The 24,792-nt window shown below is 46.5% G+C and overlaps 1 protein-coding gene across 1 annotated transcript in view; it reads right to left on the bottom strand.

Annotated features, from left to right (window-relative positions):
• The window catches only part of HUNK (hormonally up-regulated Neu-associated kinase), a 108,519-nt gene extending 83,969 nt beyond the window's left edge, over positions 1 to 24,550 (bottom strand). Inside the window, exon 1 of the mRNA XM_032631234.1 lies at positions 24,290 to 24,550. Coding sequence (XP_032487125.1) covers positions 24,290 to 24,550 — 261 coding nt within the window. The remainder of the gene's footprint in view (positions 1 to 24,289) is intronic.
• Between the last annotated feature and the right edge of the window lie 242 nt (positions 24,551 to 24,792).

Raw genomic sequence — 24,792 nt, 5'->3', positions numbered from 1 at the left:
CTGGACAGATGCTTTCTAGAGCCTTCAGAAGGAGCCTGGCCCTGTTGACAGCTTCATTTTGGACTTCTGGCCTCCAGGACTGTAAGAAAATCGTTTCTGTTGTTCTAAGCCACCCAGGTTGTGGTTCTTTGTTAGACAGTCCCAGGAAATGAATCCAGGACGCTAGGGTTACTGGCACCCAGTTCATCCTGAAACCTCTGGAAAAATCCTTTCCAACCACTCCACATCCGGTCCATCAGGAAGTTAAAAATAAACCACAATAAACCAGCGGCCAACTTTGGATAAAATCTTTCTTCCACAGTACTGATTAACTGAGGTCTCACACAGGGCTCGGCAGTCATATTGTCCGAAGGAAATCCTTGGACGGTGACAAAGCCTCAGAAGTACAGCCAGAGCCTCCACAGGAAGACCTTGGTTCTCCCGAGCTGCCAAGTCCCACCATGTGCGAAACATCAGGAGAAGCACAGAAGAGGATTTATTTTGAGTGACTAAAACCTGGTTCTACCTAAACAGTCCTACGAATTGATGAGGAAGCTAACACATGCTCCCTCATGACCAAGATGTCACATGGAGTGTGAGAGGTGACGGGGGCAGGAAGACACAGAAGCAGGAGAAACTGCTTCGGGTCGGGCAGATCAGGGCAGGCTCCGTGGAAGAAGGGGCATCTCAACGGGGCTGGAAGGGTGGGCCTTCGGGTGGCACCAGCAGGGAGCAGAGGCATGCCACAGGCCCCCGAGAAGGATACTCCAAGGACAGAGAACCCATCTGCCCTGGGTGAACACAAACGCTGATGGGAGAGAAACCAGAACACAGCTCGGGGACTGAACACTGAGAAGCCTGGACGCAGGGGAGGGAATTTGGAATCTGCTCTGTAGAGGATAAGAAAACCAACCAATTGAGGGTGTTTTTGTTTTTGTTTTAAGCAGGGTCCTGGCATAGGGTTGGTTTCTAGATGGTTAGGATGGATTCTGGCCCTGAGGATCTGAGGGTGGGGCGGATGAACAAGGACTAAACCTGAATGCAGCCAAGAGACTGGTCAGTGGGTAATAAAATCAAAATGCAACTCTGAAGTGGAACTCACAGGAGCTGCAAATAACCCGGGAGGGGCTGAGGCAGCTGGAGGAGAGGACACCAAGCCTCTGAGCAGAAGAAGCAGGGAAGGCAAATAGGCGATTGGGGGGCACAGATGGAGACAGATGTGTTTGGGGTGTAACTGTGTCCCCTCAAAATGATACACTGAAATCCTAACTCTGAGGACCTCAGAGTGGGGCCTTCTTCGGAAACAGGGTCATTGCAGATGTAATTAGTTAAGGCAAGAGGAGGTCCTACAGGGGTAGGAAGGGTCACTTATCCAAGGTGGCTCGTGTCCCCATGGGAAGAGAAGGGACACAGGGAGAATGCCTTGCAAAAACAGAGGGAGAGATGGAGTAACGCGGCTACAAGCCAAGAAACACAAAGCGGGCTTCCCTGGTGGTGCAGTGGTTGGGAGTCCGCCTGCCGATGCGGGGGACGCGGGTTCGTGCCCCGGTCCGGGAAGATCCCACGTGCCGCGGAGCGGCTGGGCCCGTGAGCCATGGCCGCTGAGCCTGCGCGTCTGGAGCCTGTGCTCCGCAACGGGAGAGGCCACAACAGTGAGAGGCCCGCGTACCGCAAAAAGAAAAAAAAGAAAAAGAAAAAGAAACACAAAGCTTGCTGGCAAACCAGAAGTTGGAAGAGGGGCAAGGAAAAACTCCCCTACGGGTTTCACAGGGAGCCTCGCCCTGCTGACACCTTGATTTCGGACCTTCTCGTCTCCAGAACTCTCAGACAATGAATTTCTGTTGTTTTAGGCCACCTTGTTCGTGGTACTTTGTTTCGGCGGGCCCGGGAAACGGATACAGAATGTGGAAACAGAAGATCTGAGCAGGGTTAGCTCATCGGCAAATCACAGCCAGCCCTAAAGCCATGTCGTCTGTAGCACTAAGTACGGGATTCAGCTTTCCCCCCATCATACTCATATACCTATCAGAGCAGTGGAAGACGGTGATAACTTATAAACACTGAAACTGTTTCCCCTGTAACATCCATCATAATGTTAGTGACATTAAGCCATAAAGGAGAGTAAGTTCACAAACGGTGGTCCTCAAGAGGCTCCCAGCGAACTGTTTAAGCATACTGATTGGATGCTTTGCGGATATCAAAGTCTTTACTTTCAAATCCATCTCTTTACCAGCAGCCTTTCCCCTAAACTTGCCGAACTCCTTACTTCCCTCAGGGCTGGGCCAACGTTAATCAGCCTCCGTCCCACCCCTGCCCTGTCCCACCCCAATCCACAGCAAAGTTCATCGCTGGGCTTCTCCAAGGGGCGACCCAGAGACAGAGGAGAGGCCTCCAGAGTCTGGAAGGAAAGAGAGCTGGCAAAACGCATATTCAATACACTGACTTTTGCCCTAATAAAACCCCAAAATATAAAGCTGGTCTTGATAGTAATCACGAACCATAAGATGGTTCTGCCAGGTGGGGATTCACCAAGGGGCACGTGGGTGAACGTCAAGGCTAAGAAATACTGGACCCAGACATGAGCTGGGAGCCCCACAGATGGGCAGGCTTCCACGGAAGGCAGAGAGCTGAGCAACACAGGGCAGAGTTTCTCAGATCCCCTCTTCTTAGGAAGACAGCAGTCCTACTGGATCAGAGCCCACCCGTACAACCTCATTTTACTGTAATTACCTCTTGAAAGTCCCTATCTCCAAAGACAACCACATTCTGAGGTCCTAGCGGTTAGGACTCCAACATGGGATTTGGGGCAGGGGGTGGGAGTTGGGGGACACAGTTCAGCCCATAACAAAAACCCCAAGATGTGCAAGACTTGGGTCTCTACATGGGGATGCTCAGGATGACAGTGGCTCACAACCATTGCAAACACCAAGCACCAGCTTACACACCCTTTCAGGGGCAGAAGCCATGCTGAGCAACTATATTGAAAAGGTCGCTGATGCCCGGGCACCAGTGAGGCATGGCCCACCCAGCTGTTTGTGATCAATCAAAAGTTACTTTCCTAATGTTGAAATTTTCCTCTGTCACACTGAGATGGATGAGCCTCTCAGATTATACACGGAGAAACCCAAAACTATCACATTCCTTTCCCAGAAAAAACAACAACAAAAACCAACTCTGTTCAAAGACTCTTGCTTCTCATTCTCTCCACTTGCATGTAATTGTCGCTGACCCTTTATTAAGCGGTCACACTATTTACCCATCCAAGGGAGGTATTGTGCCGAGGGGCCTGAGGTGCAATCAGTGCTTTGGGGGAATTTTTCTGTTCAGACTCATAGAGCAGGGTCTATGGGACCCCAGCTGAACAGCTGCTGCAGCTCTTAACACACAGGAAGTCTGAGACCTGGGCCTCTCCATCGGCTTGAATGATGACTCAGGAGATGGGGTGGGTCACAGGCCTTGAGGCTCCAGTGAAGGGCATTTCCCCAAGATCTTAACATTACATATGCCGGAGTAGGTCTTATGTCTTCCGGACAGTGAGTAACACAAACACAACTGAATTTATTTCTCACCCCGATGCTTCACCTTGCTTGGCTTTCTCTTATAGAGCAAAGCAACACAGTGGATGTTTCCAGAGAGGAACCAGGACTGATTCTGCAGAATTTTACTGGAGCTTTCCTAAAACCCTAGGACTCTTCATCTGTCACTCTCTGAGGAAAAAAATTTTTTTTTTATCTTATTGAAGTATAGTTGATTTACAAGGTTGTGTTAATTTCTGCTGTACAGAAAAGTGATTCAGTTATACATATATTCTTTTTCATATTGTTTTCCATTATGGTTTATCACAAGATATTGAATATAGTTCCCTGTGCTATACAGTAGAGTTTGAGGAAACATTTCCACTGTAATACCGTGAGCTCTGTGTTTGTGGTTCATGGCTTGGTTCTGATTCTAGAACCCAGGTTTCCTGAGGGCAGATCTGATTCTTCTGCCTATTCACAGTGCATTTGGTGCCTTACACACACACACACACACACACACACAAACACCCATTGCAGGGGCCGTCTGGGACAGAAACCCGGACTCCACTTGACTTGCCAACCCATGTGCCCTGGAGGTGCCAGGTACCATGGTGCTGCAGCCACTCGTGGGGGGCATCTTTTTCCAACTGGTCTAGCAAAGGAGACTCCTTTTTCTAAACAGCCTGCCCGGGGCAACACCTTTTTCTAACCAGTCTGTCTAGACATACATGCCTTTTCTAATTTGTACAAAAGCCCATACACGTTGCCAGCAACTGTGCATAATGAAAGAAATCAATAAATGTTTGAATGAAAAAACACATGATCATCTCCAACGGCCAAGTAAAGGTAATGCTTTCTTTAAAAACCATCCACAACCGGGAAACTTCTCCAGCCATGAACGTTCTGACCTCACAGTACACCTAGCAAATGGCTTTAGATTAAGAAATAAATCTTTAAAAAGGACAATATGAAAATGGAAAGAGTTCTCCGTAAGTGTAGAGGGAATGATTCAGAAGAGGGAGAAGAAGTCATCAGCTGTTTTCTCTTTTCCCTTCTCTTTCTTCCTTTCCCTTCCCCTCAGCCTTGGATGACCTTCCCTTGTGTAACAAAGCGATCTTAAACAGGCTATCTTCAAAAGTTGACATTGAGTACTTTAAACTCCAAAATTAGCTCTAATTCAAGAAACATTCCTGTCCCACAGGCAACAGGAAACAATCAATATTCTATTCTCACATCATAGGACGGCTGGCAGTCAAGTGTAGCTGAAAAAGTACAAGAATAAAGTTGCCTTTGAAGGGGGGCTAAGTTTGGGAGGCACTATAGGAAATGGAAACACAGATATTTTGGCAATAATAATCCAATAAAAAATTCTCAATCCAATCCTGGACTCTAAGGAGATCTTAGATCACACTGGAAATAATGGGAACTTCTAGCAAAGGGCCAGTTAACAAATGTAGTGCCATATCCCCAAAAACACAAATGTAGAAGAAATCAGAACCCCTAAAGACAGTAAAATGTTTTACTGAGTGTTGAGGAAAGAGCTGGCTACCAAATCAAAAACCTGGAGAACTAAGTTGTCTAATACATTTTTCTAAACCATACCAATCTGGTAACTCGTGGGGAATCACCTATAAATTGACTCTTTCTTCTACTGTTAAAATGATTTTTTACTGTTAAAGGATGCTCAGTGCCAAAAAGGTGACAAGAAGGTCAGGGCAGTGTGGATTCAAGGATCAGACCTTCCAAGCACTATGCCACCAATTCAAAAAATGTCAGGGAACCAAATAATACTTAGAAAGAGAAGAAAGGGAAAACCAGGAGACAGAGAAGACAAAAGGCAGAGAGGATGAGCCCGACGGAGGAATATTCCCTAGGAGCCTGGGAAGCTCCAGGCAGAGGCAGGGAAGGGAAGCGGAATGTTTGGAATGCAGACATCCAGGGCCCTGGGGAGTCCTGCAGACCTTCCAGGCCTCAGGGAGGTGCTGACTGCAGAGGTGAGAGATGTAGCCTTAGTCTTTCTTCCTCACCTTCCCTTTATCATTAAAATAAACTTCATCTTCCATGATGAACTGAGTGGGTGTCTGTTAGCTCACTATCTGAAAGAGCCTAATTACAAAACTTTAAGGGTTAAATATAAATGTGAAAATAAAACAGAAGAAGATAACCAACTGCCATTTGTTCACTAACACAATATTGAACACATTTTCAGGCTAACTATGTGCTTTACACATATATACACATACATACACATCAAATACACAGTACATATATATATATATATATATTACATACATGTGTATTTTATACACACACATATACAATTTTCTACTGAATTCCCGTGAGATATTATCATTATTTTACAAATACAAAAACTGAAGTTTAGAGGATTTAAATACCTTGCACAAGATCACACAGATACTAGGTAGCAGCAGAAAGGACATAGGAACCCAAGGCTTTCAGCTCCTAAGCCTGTGCTTTAGTACGCGACCCCATTAAGTTAAATCATGCAACAGGCTAGAAAATTCAGTCAAAAATCCCTACTCAACACAAAGATTTTTCTGCAGATGACAATGAAACACTGGCAAGACTCACTGATAATTTATAAAGCAAAATCAACAACAAATTCTCTAGTTTACGTAAGCATAAAAAATAAGAGAAAACTAAAGGAAAAAGACTAATTGGTTTAACTATACAAAATATAAAATCTTATGTACCCCCTCCCCAAAAAAGGAGCCATAAAATGAATCAAATCCAAACATCAACTGGGAGAAAATATCTGCAACATAACATATGAAAAAGCTAATATCCTTAATATGTAAAGAGTTTGTGGAAATCAACAAGACAAACAGAAGAAAAATGGGGAAAATCATTACTAGTTGTCAAAAAGAGGAAACACATTTTCAATCAAGTACACAAATTACGATAAACTCTATTAATTATCAAAATATGCTTTTTAAAAGTATATACATACTCACATATGTATGTGTGTATATATATATATATATATATATATGTGTATATATATATATATATATATATATATATATATATCTGGATCACATGTAACTAGCCCAAACACCTAAACCCACTGATTATTGCTGAGTTGTATAATTACAGGTGATTTTTAATTTCTTCTTCGTGTTTATGTTTATTTTCCACAAGGAACGAGTGGGGAAAATTATGTTTCATTAATCAGATTAAAAAAGGATAATTTTTTTTAAGGTATCTAAAACAGATGGGGAGTATATAATGAAACATGTCAAGCGTGGTAGCGTTAATAATGAAAATAGGGCTTCCCTGGTGGCGCAGTGGTTGAGAGTCCGCCTGCCAATGCAGGGGACACGGGTTCGTGCCCCGGTGCGGGAAGATCCCACATGCCGCGGACCAACTGGGCCCGTCAGCCACAATTATTGAGCCTGCGCGTCGGAGCCTGTGCTCCGCCACGAGAGAGGCAGCGATAGTGAGAGGCCCACGCACCACAATGAACAGTGACCCTTGCGTGCCACAACTAGAGAAAGCCCTCACACAGAAACGAAGATCCAACACAGCCATAAATTAATTAATTAATTAATTTACAAAAAAAATCTTCCAACAAACAAAAGCCCAGGACCAGATGGCTTCACAGGCAAATTCTATCAGACATTCAGAGAAGAGCTAACACCTATCCTGCTCAAACTCTTCCAAAATATAGCAGAGGGAGGAACACTCCCAAACTCATTCTACGAGGCCACCATCACCCTGATACCAAAACCAGACAAAGATGTCACAAAGAAAGATAACTACAGGCCAATACCACTGACGAACATAGATGCAAAAATCCTCAACAAAATACTAGAGAACAGAATCCAACAGCACATTAAAAGGATCATACACCATGATCAAGTGGGGTTTATTCCAGGAATGCAAGGATTCTTCAATATACGCAAATCAATCAACGTGATACACCATATTAACAAACTGAAGGATAAAAACCATATGATAATCTCAATAGATGCAGAGAAAGCTTTCGACAAAATTCAACACCCATTTATGATAAAAACCCTGCAGAAAGTAGGCATAGAGGGAAGTTTCCTCAACATAATAAAGGCCATATATGACAAACCCACAGCCAACATCGTCCTCAATGGTGAAAAACTGAAACCATTCCCACTAAGATCAGGAACAAGACAAGGTTGCCCACTCTCACCACTATTATTCAACATAGTTTTGGAAGTTTTAGCCACAGCAATCAGAGAAGGAAAAGTAATAAAAGGAATCCAAATCCGAAAAGAAGAAGTAAAGCTGTCCCTGTTTGCAGATGACATGATACTATACATAGAGAATCCTAAAGATACTACCAGAAAACAACTAGAGCTAATCAATGAGTTTGGTAAAGTAGCAGGATACAAAATTAATGCACAGAAATCTCTGGCATTCTTATACACTAGTGATGAAAAATCTGAAAGTGAAATTAAGAAAACACTCCTATTTACCATTGCAACAAAAAGAATAAAATATCTAGGAATAAACCAACCTAAGGAGACAAAAGACCTGTATGCAGAAAATTATAAGACACTGATGAAAGAAATTAAATATGATACAAATAGATGGAGAGATATACCATGCCTTTGGATTGGAAGAATCAACATTGTGAAAATGACTCTACTACCCAAAGCAATCTACAGATTCAATGCAATCACTATCAAACTACCACTGGCATTTTTCACAGAACTAGAATAAAAAATTTCACAGTTTGTATGGAAACACAAGACACCAAATAGCCAAAGCAATCTTGCGAACGAAAAATGGAGCTGTAGGAATCAGGCTCCCTGACTTCAGACTATGCTACAAAGCTACAGTAATCAAGACACTATGGTACTGGCACAAAAACAGAAATATAGATCAATGGAACAGGATAGAAAGCCCAGAAATAAACCCACGCACATATGGCCACCTTATCTTTGATAAAGAAGGCAGGAATGTATAGTGGAGAAAGGTCAGCCTCTTCAATAAGTGGTGCTGGGAAAACTGGACAGGTACATGTAAAAGTATGAAATTAGAACACTCCCTAACACCATACACAAAAATAAACTCAAAATGTTTTAAAACCTAAATGTAAGGCCAGACACTATCAAACTCTTAGAGGAAAACATAGGCAGAACACTCTATGACATAAATCACAGCAAGATCCTTTTTGACCCACCTCCTAGAGAAATGGAAATAAAAACAAAAATAAACAAATGGGACCTAATGAAACTTCAAACCTTTTGCACAGCAAAGGAAACCATAAATAAGACCAAAAGACAACCCTCAGAATGGGAGAAAATATTTGCAAATGAAGCAACTGACAAAGGATTAATTTCCAAAATTTACAAGCAGCTCATGCAGCTCAATACCCAAAAAACAAACAACCCCATCCAAAAATGGGCAGAAGACCTAAATAGACATTTCTCCAAAGAAGATATACAGATTGGCAACAAACACATGAAAGAATGCTCAACATCATTAATCATTAGAGAAATGCAAATCAAACCTACAATGAGATATCATCCCACACCGGTCATAATGGCCATCACCAAAAAATCTAGAAACAATAAACGCTGGAGAAGGTGTGGAGAAAAGGGAACACTCTTGCACTGCTGGTGGGAATGTGAATTGGTACAGCCACTATGGAGAACAGTATGGAGGTTCCTTAAAATACTACAAATAGAACTATCATACGACCTAGCAATCCCACTACTGGGCATATAGCCTGAGAAAACCATAATTGAAAAAGAGGGCATATAGCCTGAGAAAACCATAATTGAAAAAGAGTCATGTACCACAATGTACATTGCAGCTCTATTTACAATAGCCAGGACATGGAAGCAACCTAAATGTCCATCGACGATGAATGGATAAAGAAGACGTGGCACATATATACAATGGAATATTTCTCAGCCATAAAAAGAAATGAAATTGAGTTATTTGTAGTGAGGTGGATGGACCTAGAGTCTGTCATACAGAGTGAAGTAAGTCAGAAAGAGAAAAATAAATACCGTATGCTAACACATATATATGGGATCTAAAAAGAAAAGAAAAAGGTTATGAAGAACCTAGGGTCAGGCTAGGAATAAAGATGCAGACGTAGAGAATGGACTTGAGGACACCGGGAGGGGGAAGGGTAAGTTGGGACGAAGTGAGAGAGAGGCAAGGACATATATACACTACCAAACGTAAAATAGATAGCTAGTGGGATGCAGCCACATAGCACAGGGAGATCAGCTCGGTGCTTTGTGACCACCTAGAGGGGTGTTATAGGGAGGGTGGGAGGGAGGGAGGAGCAAGAGGGAAGAGATATGGGAACATATGTATATGTATAACTGATTCACTTTGTTATACAGCAGAAACTAACACACCATTGTAAAGCAATTATACTCCAATAAAGATGTTAAAGAAAATGATGAAAAAAGTATATGTAAGTGACTGCAAGAACAAAATACATGGCAATTAACAAATATTAGCCCAGGATTTATTTTGATAAATTAAAAACCACAAATATTCTAGAATGTGCCAGTGACTAGACTAGCTGAAAAAATTCTAAAACACGAAGTACTTGGTCCAAAATACTTTAAAAATTTATTTTAAAAATATTTATAGCTGATCATAGGAAAAGCACGGATTTATACTCGATGATTTACATACATATTTTTTAAAAATATGCCCTGCTGAAATCTGTAGCACATTATTCCAAGTCTGATTACTGGAAAGAAACCATGTGTTACTCTATGTGCTCTCAGATGCTTTAATTTAATGGCTTCTACGACAAAAAGCTCATTTTTGATCTAGGAAGAAACATCTCAGGGTACTGAATTGGGTGGGAGTACCATAGCCATAAAGTTTCCCTCCAGAGGGAAATTCAACTTTCATAATGTCAAATTGGGCTTGAAATTACAGCCACTGCTCACAAATGTGTTTTTAATAGAATAAAATGTCATCCCGGGGCTTCCCTGGTGGCGCAGTGGTTGAGAGTCCACCTGCCGATGCAGGGGACACGGGTTCGTGCCCCGGTCCGGGAAGATCCCACATGCCGCGGAGCGGCTGGGCCCGTGAGCCATGGCCGCTGAGCCTGTGCGTCCGGAGCCTGTGCTCCGCAACGGGAGAGGCCACAACAGTGAGAGAGGCCCGCGTACCGCAAAAAAAAAAAAAAAAGTCATCCCGTGGAACTGACACTTTACAAACCTGAAGAAGTGTTTTCAAAACAAGTTTTTTTAATTAGTATTAGAAATGTAAATGTTCAACTGAGAACTGAGTCATCAACTAGTTTCTCTAATTAAAATTTTACCCTGGAATAAAGAATACACTTAAAAACCTCGACTTCTACATCAAAGCAGTAATTCCACCGAAAGGCCAGATTACGTAAGTGATAACACTTATCTCTATCCATTTGGTTTCACTAAAGTAGGGCTCAGGTAACATGCTAGAATATTCTGATCCCAGACTTTACAGTCACTTGCCTTGCAGCTTCATTTTCACTTGGGCACTTCCTTCTGTTTGGCTCCAGCGTCCCTTCTTAGCCCAAATGGGGACAGAGCAAAGGCTTAGAAAAGCTAGTCTAGCTCCAACCGTCTGCATAAATAAACTAGGCAAAGGTACTGGGTGTTCTGCACTGTTTTTAATAAATAATTATTTTCATTCTTGAAGGAGGGTGGTCTAACAAGGAGACTCTCAGGGACTGTTCATTGAGCTACATAAGATGTGCATTTGCAGCTTACCTTTATTCAAAATCCTCTCTCCCCTCATACAGATTTTTCTCCCTCCAGCGCAAAAGAAAGGTATTAAAACTAAGACTGAACGCTAATCAGAGCTGCTCAAGGTAACTCCTAGTACCCATTGCTTCCTTCATTAAGAAAATCTGCTAGCGGGTCTTCCCTGGTGGCACAGCGGTTGGGAATCTGCCTACAAATGCAGGGGACACAGGTTCGAGCCCTGGTCTGGGAAGATCCCATGTGCCGCGGAGCAACTAGGCACATGAGCCACAACTACTGAGCCTGCGCGTCTGGAGCCTGTGCTCCGCAACGAGAGGCCGCGACAGTGAGAGGCCCGCGCACTGCGATGAAGAGTGGCCCCCGGTCGCCGCAACTAGAGAAAGCCCTCGCACAGCAACGAAGACCCAACACAGCAAAAATTAATTAATTAATTAATTAAAGAGTGAAGTACCTTGTCATTAAAAAAAAAGAAAATCTGCTACCAAAAAATTATGTGTGGGGACTTCCTTGGTGGTCCAGTGGTTAAGACTTCACCTTCCAATGCAGGGGGTGTGGGCTCGATCCTTGGTTGGGGAGCTAAGATCCCACATGCCTCATGGCCAAAAACAACAAATATAAAACAGAAGCAATATTGTAACAAATTCAATAAAGACTTTCAAAATGGGTTCACATCAAAAAAACTTTGAAAAAAAAGTTATGTGTGTTTATATTTAGCTCGGTATTATGATTTTTATTTAATAATACACACACACACACACACCACACACACACCACACACACACACAGAGCAGGCTCAATCTCTTCATCTCATTGTGAACTTGTAAAAAGATGAAGACCAGGACCTCTGCCCACACTGGAGACTTGGAGTGCACGGTGAACCTAGCATATTGGAGCCCAGGGGTGGGAAAAAAGCCCCCTCACCACCCAGGACCACGAGTGGAGGTCATCGTCCACAACAAGCATCTCAGTTTATGCCCAGGGCTTTGGGCTTTGGGGTTTGGTACGTTCATCACTTATTCATGACCTGATTAACTGCTCTTAATACTTTCATTTGAAAACCCTCAGTAGGATTCCAAATACTGATGAGATGTTCTTCTTGGGTTCATCTGGTTTTAGCCCTTATCTTAGGAGTCTCCCCAAACGCAGGACTTTAGAGACTATTGGGCACCCCGGATGGCTGGTCAACCTAAGCTACAAAACTGGGACAACACTGCCTACTACAAAAGCACTGTAAGGAATAAATTATATTCTGCAGCAAAGCATCTAGGACATGGCGTAGCAGATGGTATGCGATCCATAAACGTTAATTATTACTACTGTTATCAGTATTACATCCTCAGTGGTCAAAGCAAAAGAGAAAGCACGCAATCCTCTCCTGTAGGTTTTTGGTGATTCAGAAGGTCCGAAAACCCTGCTCTGCTCCAGGTAGACAAGAGAATCATTGGGTTTCGAACTTCATCCCATCATCCGAAACAGAGAGAGCAAGCCTCCTCGTGGGTGGCTGCTGAATTTTCCGCTTGCTTTGTCCGTCGCACCACGCCCAAAGAGCATCCCTCATTGCTGTTCACCCTTCCTGTGCCCTGTGCACAGAGCTCTAGTGAAGAGCAAGTCGTGACCAAGAGAGAGATTCGTGGAACAAGAGTATCTGAACAGGGCTTCCCTGGTGGCGCAGTGGTTGGGGGTCCACCTGCCGATGCAGGGGACGCGGGTTCGTGCCCCGGTCCGGGAGGATCCCGCATGCCGTGGAGCGGTCGGGCCCATGAGCCATGGCCGCTGGGCCTGCGCGTTCGAAGCCTGTGCTCCGCAATGGGAGAGGCCACAGCAGTGAGAGGCCCGCATACCGAAAAAAATAGTATCTGAACAGAGTCAGAAGGATGGCCAGACCCCTTACCAAAAAGCCATGGGGCAGGATGCAAGACAACAGAAACTCAATAGGAGATTAAAATGACAGAGATACAACATCTCTAGTTATTAGAGAAATGCAAATCAACACTACAGAGGCACCACCTCACACCGGTCAGAATGGCCATAATGAAAAAGTCCACAAATAACACTTGGCTGGAGAGGGTGTGGAGAAAAGGGAACCCTCCCACACTGCTGGTGGGAATGTAAATTGATACAGCCACTATGGAGAACAGTATGGAGGTCTCTCAGAAAACTGAAAATAGAGCTACCATATGATCCAGCAATCCCACTCCCGGGCATATATCCAGACAAAACTATAATTCAAAAAGAGACATGCACCCCTATGTTCATAGCAGCACTATTCACAATAGCCCAAGACAGGGAAACAATCTAAATGTCCATTGACAGATGAATGGATAAAGAAGATGTGGTACACGGAACTCCCTGGCAGTCCAGTGGTTAGGACTTGGCTTTTTCACTGCTGTGGCCCCGGGTTCAATCCCTGGTCAGGGAACTAAGATCCTGCAGGCCGCGAAGCACAGCCAAAAAAAAGAAAGAAGATGTGGTACATACATATAATGGAATACTACTCAGCCATAAAAAAGAATGAAATAATGCCCTTTGCAGCAACATGGATACAACTAGAGATGATCATACTAAGTGAAGTAAGTCAGAAAGAGAAAGACAAACACCATATGATATCGCTTATATGTAGAATCTAAAGTATGACACAAATGAACCTATCTATGAAACAGAAACAGAATCACAGACATAGAGAACAGACTGATGGTTGCCAAGGGAGAGGAGGTTGGGGGAGTTTGGGGTGAGCAGATGTAAGCTTTTATATATAGGATGGATAAACAGCAAGGTTCTACTGTACAGCACAGAGAACTATATTCAGTATCCTAGGATAAACCATAACGGAAAAGAATATATATATATACAGATATATATACAGACACACACACACACATGTATAAAACTGAATCACTTTGCTATACAGCAGAAACTAACACAACATTGTAAGTCAACTATACTTCAAAAAAAAAAACCATGACAGAGATAACAGCAAGGAGAGGGATGTGAATGAATCAGATGGCTCAGAGAAACAGGCAAGAGAAGCAAGCAGGGTTGCTACATGTTTTGGCAGCAATTTGGCTAAGACAATGATAAACTTATAAAGAAATTTTAGTTAAAGAGACAGAATCCAAAGCTCCATATATCTCCATGGGAAACATCCAAAGAAATGTATGTTTTGCAAATAGCAACGTCGCCCATCTGCTGCTGTGTTGGTACGTCTTCTCAGGAAAGAGCTGAGGGTCCATTAACAGTCCCATGACACTGCAGAATATCTTTCTGTCTCTGGCTGGTCCCTCTGATACCCAGGTGACTTCCTTAACAAGTCCTGCAGAAGGCACAGCTGTCCTGGGTCTGGGATTTTTCCCAAAGAGCACCAGCTGAACAAGCTGTCCAATCCCCTCACTGCTCACACAGGCGCACCCAGGAGCTGCAAGGAAGTGAGAGAGACAGGGCTGTCAAACCGTTCCCGGCCAAGGAATTCCCTGGTGGTCCAGTGGTTAGGACTCCATGCCTTTCACTGATGGAGCCCGGATTCGATTCCTGGTCGGGGGAACTAAGATCCCGTAAGCTCCGTGGCGCAAACCAAAAAAACAAAACAAAACCATTCCGGCCAACCGTCCTCATGGCCTGGGGAGATCAAAGCATTCTTTGATCCATTCAAAAAATATTGACTGAGCACCGTCTCTGTACCAGATACTATTCTAGCCACGAAGCATAAAACAGTGATCCTTTCCTCATGGGGCTTATGGTCTAATGGGGTCAGGTGATGGTATGAATTGAATGGAGCCCCCCCACCCCAATTCATCTGTTTAAGTCCTTTCTTAGTCTGTTCAGGTTGCTATAACAAATACCATAGGCCAAATAGCTTACAAATAACAGACATTTATTTCTCACAGTTCTCGAGGCTGGGAAGTCCAAGACCAAGGCAGATGTGGCATCTGGTGAGATCTCTCTTCCCGGTTCCTAGACAGCATCTTCTTGCTATAGCCTCACATGGAAGAACAGGCCAAAGAGCTTTCCAGGGTCTCTTTTTTAAGACCAGGAATCCCATTCATAAGGGCTCTGTCCACATGGCCTAATCACCTCCAAAAGGCCCTACCTCCTAATACCGTCACATTGGGGATTAGGTTTTAATCTATGAACTTTGAGGGGACACAAACATTCAGACTAACCCCCAGTACCTCAGAATTTCACCTTATTCAGCAATAATGATCTTGACAGAGGTCATCAAGTGAGGTCATTAGGATGGACCCTAGTACGACTGATGTGCTCATAAAAAGGGGAAATGTGGACACAGAGACAGACACACACAGAGGAAAACAATGTGAAAATACACCAGAGAGAAGAAGCTATCCCCAAACCAAGGGAGAGGGGCCTAGAGCAGATCCTGCCCTCGCAGCCCTCAGGAAGAACCAAACCTGCCAACACCTTGATTTTGGGCTCTGGCCTCCAAAACTGTGTGGCAATAAGTCTCTGCTGTTTAAGCCACCCAGTGTACGGTACTTTGTTACAGCAGCTCTAGCAAACTAATACAGGTGGTGAGAAGCACTTTGAGGAAAGACAAAGCAGGGTGAGGGGGCAGAGAGTGACAGGGGACAGGAGCAATAGAGAGGGTCATCAGAGCGAAGCCATGCTGCCCTCCAGGACTCCAAACAGGCCCAGTTCACTCCACCAGTACCACCCGTCGGAATGCTTCGAGCGTGGACAAAATAGCCCCAAAGGGTCCCAGGAATATTTTTACACACGTGCTTACACTGGACTCGGTGCATTTTGTGTCCAAGTTAAGAGGCAGCCATTGCTCCTTAAAAGGTTTTCATTTCCCTTGATGCTCCCTCTTTCTCTTTCTTCTCAACCACCCACCATCAACTGTATCTATCACCTTTCGCATGAAGAAATAATGGGACATGATTCAAACACGTCCTAGCAAGAGTCAACGTCTTCCAAAAATCTGTCCACACTCTATCATGCCCTTTCCCTGTGACCCAGGCATGGTGGGGGACAGGAAGGCAGAAATTAGGCATGCCAAGCCAAGGTCACAGTCATAGAATCACCTGCCTAGCCCGAGCGTAACCTGCAACTTCAGCCCAGTTAGCACAGGTGCTAACACGCCAAGGTGATCCAAATATACAACATACAAACCTCCATTCAGACGGCATTGCTGACACAGATGGGCAACGAAGCAGTGGCTCTTAACATTTTGGGGGTAAATAATTCCTTGTAGAATCTGATGAAGTCATGGATCCTTGCCCCAGAAATATAATTATACACATACAATTTGTAGGGGTCCATGGAACCACAAAGCTCCTTATGGCCCCTCACTAGTTAGTAGAATCCAGGAAATAACCTCTGCAATGGTGAGGATGACCAAGAAACAAAAGACAAAGAATAAGCAGGGAGCAAGCAAGGTGGAGGAGGCTTCAAAATATATCACTGGAGAGGACTGATTGCCTTAAAATATAAAAAGTGCCTATAAATCAATAAGAGAAGACCAAAACCCAAGGGAAGATGGAGAATGGACATGAACAATTAACAGAAATGAATCCAAATTGTTTTTGGACATATGAAATATGTTTCAATTCACTTACAAATATGATAAACTACACATAAAAAAAGATACATGTTTAATCTACTAGATAGGCAAAGATCAGAAAGTTTGAGAGTACCTTATATTGATAAAGATGTGGAAAGAAACTCACATACCAGGTTTATGGAAGTATAAACTAGGACAACCTCTTTGGCAGGCAATTTGGCAATATTCGTCACAGTTAAAAGTCATACCCTTGGGAATCCACCCCGTAGTCCAGTGGTTAGGGCTCAGAGCTTTCACTGCAGGAGCCCAGGTTCGATCCTGGTTGGGGAACTAAGATCCCACAAGCTACACAGTGTGACCAAAAAACAAAACACAAAACAAAAAGAGTCATACCCTTTCGCCTAAGGCTAGGAATTTATCCCTCAGATATACCTGAAACATTTACAAGATGACACAGAGGCACAGATATTTACTGCTGCACTATTGGGGAATAAGAAAAAATTGTATACAACCTAAATGTCCATTCTTTAATTGTGCTTAATTCCTTAAGTGATGTCCATTGGCATACTTATCAAGGAATGACTAAGTAAACATGGTACCACCATACAATGAATACTATGCAGTAATTAAAAAGAATAAGGCAATTCTGTAGTGATCTGGGGGAAGGATGTTCAAGATATATTGTTAAGTGAAAAAAGCAAGATACTGAACAGCATGTATAGTGTAAAAATATATTTCCCTATGTCTACACCTTTACAAATGCATGCATATGGAGTTTCAAATGTATGTACACTTGTATGCAGATAGAGTATGTTTGGAAGGATACACAGGAAGCTAGAAGTGGGGTTGCCTCTGGGGAGAGGAACCCATCACTGAGGCACACAGGTAAAGGCAGAATTACCTTTCACCGCATCCCCTCTTGAAACCTTTCCATTTAAGACCACGTGTCTGTATTTCCTATTGCAGACTTTAGCCAAATGAATCTTAAAACACACACACACGTGATTAAAAACCAGAAAGAGTCCAGTAATTAGAAACCGCATAGCTGTAGGGAAGAGCCGGTTCGCTGGAGGTAGACGTGGTAAGAGGGTGTTAAGAGATGGCTCCCACCCGAGCAATCCTTCCTGTCACCCGAATGTCCTGAATCATGACTCTGCTTGGCAACAATGCAATTTCCCACAGCTCAGGAGTGATGCGGGAGGGATGATCTCTCCCACTGTCTCTGATTAGACACGCTGGTCGACAAGTAGACCCGACTCTGTGGACATAAAGTCCTCGAGAGAAAACACACAGAACACATGAAAGTACCCCAAAGGTACCACAAACCCAACAGTGAGCCCTGAGCATCCTAACGTGAAAAGAAACGTGAGGCCAGAGTATTCCAGGATGCTCCCTGTTAGGAGTAGACTGTGGCTGTTCCCTCATTTCAGGTGCAGAAGCATCAAAACTAGGTGGGCAAGGTAGGGCGGGAAGCTGCCCACTTTGTTTACGGATCCGGCCTGGACTCAGATCAAGACCCTGGACTCTGGCCTGTCTTCTCCCAGTAAGCAGTGGACACCTGGCCGCGCTGCACCACTTCCCTTTCTGACTGAGAACTTCCTCCCCAGCTGCTGACCTCTGCTGCGAGCTCACCCCGGGAACTACCCTCGGCAAGTGTCCAAAGCCACGCCCCTTCCAGGGCAGCCCTCACCCAATGACGGGTCCAGGGTCCAAAGTTACAAGGCTCAGTCCCCTCGCCCCAACCCTGGACACCTCAGTAGATACAAAGATGCAGAGCCCCCAGCTTGGACCTCTCAGCTCCAGAGTGCAGCATGGCATGGGCGAGGGGCTTCAGCTGGGACTGCATCGGGGCCCAACTTCTGCCTCTGCCCAATGCTGCCTTGCCCCTCTCCTCGCCTCTCCTCCCCTCACAGGTGCTGGTCCCGAGTATACACCGTAAGACCACATTCCCCTCCTTCCTTATAAGGAGAGGGAGATTTGCAGACAGAGAAGACACACAGGGGAAAGAAGGGCATATGAAGGCAGAGGCAGAGATTGGGGTGTCGCATCCACAAGCCAAAGGGATGCCGGGGATGGTCAGCAAACACCAGAAGCTGCAAAAGGCGTGGAAAGATCCTCCCCTAGAGCTTTCAGAGGTTCTGCCAACACCTTGATTTTGGACCTGTGGCTTCCAGAAGTCTAAGAGAATACATTTCTGTTGTTTTAAGCCACCCAGTTCGTGGTCGTTTGTTAGGGCAGCCCTAGCAATAGAGAAGAGAAGGTCAGAGGAAAAATCTACTCAGGGCATACCTCCACGTAGTCAACAAAGGTAAGGACACCAGCGAGTTGGTTCTCACCTGCCCAGGGCTGCTTCTAGCAACTAATGAGAAAATGCATGGAAGACCCTGAACATGCCACAAGGCGCTATACCGCTGAGCTGGCGTTCAGGAGACAGGAGAGGCAACAGCTCTGTCTACCTTTGTAGAAGTATCTACCTCCTCGGGTACCATTCAGGTCCCGTGGTTCACCCCCTTCCTGCTGGTCGTCCTACCAGCCAGCACCATTTCATCAGAGAGCATGAAATTCAATTCAGGTCAGCACTTGAAAGTGGCCAGGGCCCAGACTGAGCAGAGGAAGAGGTTTCACCACTTTGCTAAAAGTAAGGCTTGGGGATTATCTACGGGTTTCAATTAACCAAGAGAGCAGGTCGCTGGGTTACCATGAATATCGAGATGGGGCGTACATCCGAGGTAAACGATACTTGGTGTCCAAACCACCTTCCACAGGACACCCAGTCTGCTCCTCTCTCTGGACAGACACGGCTGCCACTCCCCACACCTCCTGGAAAAGTTAACCCCTGGGATGGATGATTGCCACGCGGCACTGGAACAGCCACCAGCGTGCGGACCGCTGTCGTTGAGCCCAGCCTGTGCCGGTGACTCCACACCCGCAGAGAAAAGGTCAGGCTGTGTCCTCTTCGTGGGCACTATTCAGCACTGTTGTGCTGACTGAAAGCGCCCTTTGAAGTCCATGGGACCTGCGTATCAATGAACACTGAGAAGTGAGCCCAAAGTGCCAATTTCCATCATTCACAAGGACTTCAAAAAGATGAGGCAGGGCAGGAAGTTCAAAAAGATTGTGCCTGTGAACTGCAGCATGCAATCTCGGAAATTATAGGCGCTGCCTTATCACAAGCAACACACTGAGCAGGTGCTTTTCCCCAATGCCTTTCGCTTGCCAAGAAATCCCTGCTGGGGACTAATAGGAATTTCCAGTTCCCTAGGCATTTCTTGAGCCTCAGAGCTATTACCCCTAAATTTCTAGCACTTTAAAAAAAAAAAAATACGGGATTTAGCACCTGTCTGTTTCCGAAATACTTGCTAAAAACAGATCTGCCAAAAGGCCACCTCTAAAATTAGTCATATTTCCTGATCCAAAAAACATAGTAAATTGTATTTTTAGTAACTCCTTCACTCCAGGTATCTGGTGCTGTCATGCTTGAAGCATAATTATTGGCAACTTATTAAGCAGGCAACCCTTATTTTTAGCCCCCAAATAGCTCCAATGAAAGTGATAAACAGGCTTTTTTTTTTTTAACCAAGGGTTAGAACAAGGTAAACATCTCAACCAATCATTTTCTGTACCTAACTTTGTCTCTCAGAGAGACTTAATCACACAAAAATGTAATTGTGGCCTCAACTATTTTTCCCTTTTTGCAGCTTTGCCTACCTGTGGAACCTGCTCTATACTTGAGATACCCCTATGCTCTTCGCTCTAAGCCTCTGCAACGATATTCTTTCATCTTTAAAATGAATAACCTATCAAGTACCAGAGACTGTGCCTTTCATAGGTATCGGGGACCAATACAGAGCCCGCAAGCACACCTCTTCCTGCACGTTTCAAAGTTACCACTTAACACTCCTGCACAGCAACTTTGCTCTTCGTCTCAAAGCCACTGAGAATCCCTTTTTTCAAAGTCTGATTTTGTGATCATTTTTCCTTGTCTAATCATCAACCTAGTCAAAGACAGACTGAGAACATGCGGGTTAAGAGTTTCACATGATCGAGTGAATGATTTATTTTCAAAGCCGCGTGAACGGAGGATGGCAGCAACTCAAAGCTACAGGAGGACAAAATTAGGTCTTGCCCAAAGCCATCCTTTCTTTTCCAGTGGTAAAAGGGCACTAGATTCAAATGACTTTCAAACAACTTCGGAGAGAGGCTGGCCAAAAAAAAAAACAAAACAAAATACTGTCCTGCAGGCAGTGGTGGGAAAAGGAGCCTCTTGATAAGATAGGATTGAAGCCTGAATGAAAGTCAGGAAAAAGCGGCTCCGTTTGTCAGACGGACTCAGACGGTAATTCTCAGCGAGCCATGTAGGATGGCACCCAAAGCTTTTTGGAAACGTGCGCCAAGTCAAAACACAACACGCACACACACACACACTACACACCCTAAGCCAGCAATACCCTGGCTGCTGGCATAAATCACCCAACACAATGTGCACAGTTTGAGACTGCAACTGCAGGCGTGGGGGCACCTCCCCTTCTACCCTTTCTCCATCCCCCTTTGCAGATTTTTCATGAACTGATTCCTCAGGACAGGCTGCCCTGGATCCTTCCACTCAGGGGATGGCGTGGGGGGGGGATACATCTATTTCTTAGGACAGCCTTCATGACTTAATTCCCCTCCCGCGGTGGTCTGTGTCCTTTCCAAAAAAAAGGAATAGAGAAAAGTGAAGTGCTTTCTCCAGAAAGGGGGAATTATTGAAGGGAGAGGCCCTTCTGGAACACTCACATCACCCACTCTGGGGACACTTCGTCTCCTCCCTTCCTCTGGGTCCTGTCACCTCGAGGTCTCCCCTTGCTTGGCTCACAGGAGTAACCCCTCTCTGGGCGAAAACCCTCTTAATAGGTCACCTTGTAAAGAGACCTGGAGGCTGCAAATAGTGTGAGGTTGACTTCACCTTTGTTTTGGCCTTAGTAAGACATTATCCAGCACATGAGTGGGGCTGGGAACTCATGAACTCAGCAATACTTCCCAGGCAGAATCATGTATACACACACACCACACACACACACACACACACACACACACACACACACACACACAAACATTTTAATCTCTACGATCTGCCAAAAACCAAATCTTTTAGTTAAGCATTAAGGTGTTGGATCTGGGAGATAAAAAGCTATGAACGACACCCATTGTTTCTTTCAAGCTGGCCATTAAGTGAACTAAAACCCAGATTTCTCACGACGCCTGCATTCCCTGAGCACTGATTCTCAGGGCTGAAGTAGGGCACATCGGAAAAATCTCTCAACCTCCTTCTCCACTCTAAGAACCACACTCCTTAACTAGATCCAATCGATTAGTCCAGCTCAATAATTTTACATCCAATTAATTGTTCCTCCCCTTGTGGAGAGGAAGTGAGATGCATCATTCAAGAAAGACAAGATGAGATAAACGGGCGTTAGCACCTAAGGGTGAGGGGAAATCCTCACTGGACCCCATCCGGGCAGGAATTCCCCACATTTCAGTGAGCCTTCGGGCCCAGCACAGAGCTCCAGAACCCAAGCATCCGGCTAGGGACTGAGCTCTGAGTGCATCCTCGGGCAGTGCAGCCAAAACGAACAGCCTGATGTTAAGAAGCAAAAATGCAGCGGAGAGGAGCCGGACCCACAGCACGGACCGGAAAGGGGAAGGCAGCCCGAAGCAGCTGAGCCGCAGGGGAGGGGAAGCGAGCGTGCCTCTAACGTTGCCCATTCTGCTGTCAGCGTAACGCCCCGTCTCTTTTTGCTAAGTTTCAAGAGGAAACACACACAACTAGACTGAATCCTATACATTTCGAATCAAAATAAAGTTCTACCCCCGTGTGCCGGGCACGGAGAATTGAGCGCACTGTGGTTAGCAAGCTGGGGCCTCGGGCATCCCCGTGCCATGACGGGATGTGTAAGTTCCCAGCCCACTGCGAACCCAGGAGTAAACGGTGCCGTGCTCCCTTTGGACTAGAATGAGGTTTGGAGTTTTTTGGTTTTGTTTTTGTTTTTCTTCTTCTTTGAAGAGTTACTCAATTCAGTGAGTTCATCCTGAACACTCCCGTTTTGTACGGAAATTCAAGCAAGAGGCACTTTTAGAACTGCTCACTCTAACCCCACTTACCCAAAACAAAGGGCACTCCACCCAGAGCGGCTGTAGGAAAAGGACACGTGACAAGGGTGATGGAGACCTGCACTCAAATGCAAGAGGCTCCAGGACACACTGGGGAACCGAGGAGGGAGATTACAGACAAGTGAGGCTTGGGACTGGAGGGCAGGGCGGCTCGCCCAGTAATCAGAGGTCACACAGCAGTGCATTCCCAAGGAACTTCCAGGCCAGACAGAGGATCCCAGGGCAGAGGGTGGAAGGGCAGGTAGGAAGCCTGGAGCTTCCCACTCCCACCCACACTGCTGACGCCTCCCTGGTGAATGGGCCACAAAAAGGGGCTACTACCCCACCTGTGCTAAGCAAGCCCCAGCCTGGGGGGAGCCTTGAGTCTCAGATGATCATGAACTTGGGGCAACCCCAGCCTGAAGTAGCTCCAAGCTTAGGGTAACTCCCAGGCTGGGGCAGCCTCCCGGCTGGAGCCTCACCTCAGAAGTAAGTCATCCCATTATGGGTTTCTTCTCACAGATCTAAGTTACAACTTAGGTCTAGCTGAGGCTTGCCTGGCAAGGGTTCACACACTGCTAACGTCTCACAAGGCTGGAGGGGGTACCCTTGCAGGTGTCTGGGGTCCCTCCTTTGCTTTCCCCTCTTCTAGGAAGATAAGAAGGCGTCTCCCAACCTCTGAAACATGGGGAGAGCGGTGTGTAGTTCGGTATCTGCCAGAGCAGGATCCTTACTGCAGCTCCCACCCCAGCGGCTGTAGTGAGGAGTGAAGGAGGGGGTGATACGGGGATGCAGGGGTGGGAAGGGTGGGTGGAGGGAGGGGCGGCGCGTGAAAATCCTCCTGTGAGCACTCAAAACTTCCCCTAGCTGCCGCAGCCCACAAGCGGGTACGTCCCTGGGCTCTCGTCCTTCCCCCACCTCCTACCCAGAGCCCAGGGTGCGGATCAGACTCTAAGTTCCCCCAAGGGCTGGCTAATCGGCTCTCCCACCCTCAGCGTAAGGGCCCACGCACTCCATTCCTGGCTCCAGCCTCTCCACTGATCTGCCGCCCCTACCGGCCCGGAGATCAGAGTCCCCCAGACCCCAGCCCACCCCACCCCCGCGCTGGTGTCCGCCAGGCGGCGCCCTTCGAGGAGCAAAAAAGGCTGCGGGCGGCTTCGCGGGGAAACCAGTCGCCCCCCGGGGAAAGTGACCCCATATCGCCCCTCGGGAAAGGCCGGTATCCTGGCTGCGAGGGTCTGCGCGCGCGTCTGGCTCGACCCCACTTTCAACCCGAGAGGAAAAGCCGACGGAGCGGGAGGCGCCCGTCCGGGGCTCCGCAGCCAGACTCGCAGCGCAGGGCTCTCCGCAGGGGCCCCGCCGCCCCTGCCTCCCCGATCCCCCAACCCAAAGGCCAGGGGCCGGCGCCCCGGGCGGCTCACCTTCTCTCCGGTCAGCACGTGCAGCCCCTCGCGCACCTTGGCGAAGGAGCCCTCGCCCAGCTTCCTGCTGCCTATGAGGTAGTTGCCCACGCGCTTGTGGTGCTGGAAGTCGCGGAGCCGCTCGCGGGGCACGCCGCTCACCCAGGCCGGCAGGAAACTTCCCTCGCAGGCCGCCGCCGGCCTGGCCGCGTCCTCGGCGCCGCCGCCGCCCCCGGGCGCCGCCGGCTCGCCCAGGAGCCCGTCCCCCGCCGCCGCCGGCATCACGCTTGCCCGCTGCCCGCGCCGCTCCGGCTCTGCTCCCACGGGCGCGGCTCCTCCTCCTAGTCCGGCCCACGCGACTCCCCCGGCTCCTCCCGCCGCCACCCCGGGCCCGGCCCCGCCCGGCCCGCGGCTCCCGCGCCCCGGGCCGCCGCCGAGCGCCGCGCGCAGACAATAGCGGTCGCCCAGGCCACAGGGTACCGGGGACCCGCCCACAAGAAGTTCTTCTTCGGAGGGTCGCCCGG

Source organism: Phocoena sinus, chromosome 4 (genome assembly GCF_008692025.1).
Source record: "Phocoena sinus isolate mPhoSin1 chromosome 4, mPhoSin1.pri, whole genome shotgun sequence".
NCBI classification, from domain to species: Eukaryota; Metazoa; Chordata; class Mammalia; order Artiodactyla; family Phocoenidae; genus Phocoena; species Phocoena sinus.
This window is presented reverse-complemented; position numbering and strand designations above follow the sequence as displayed.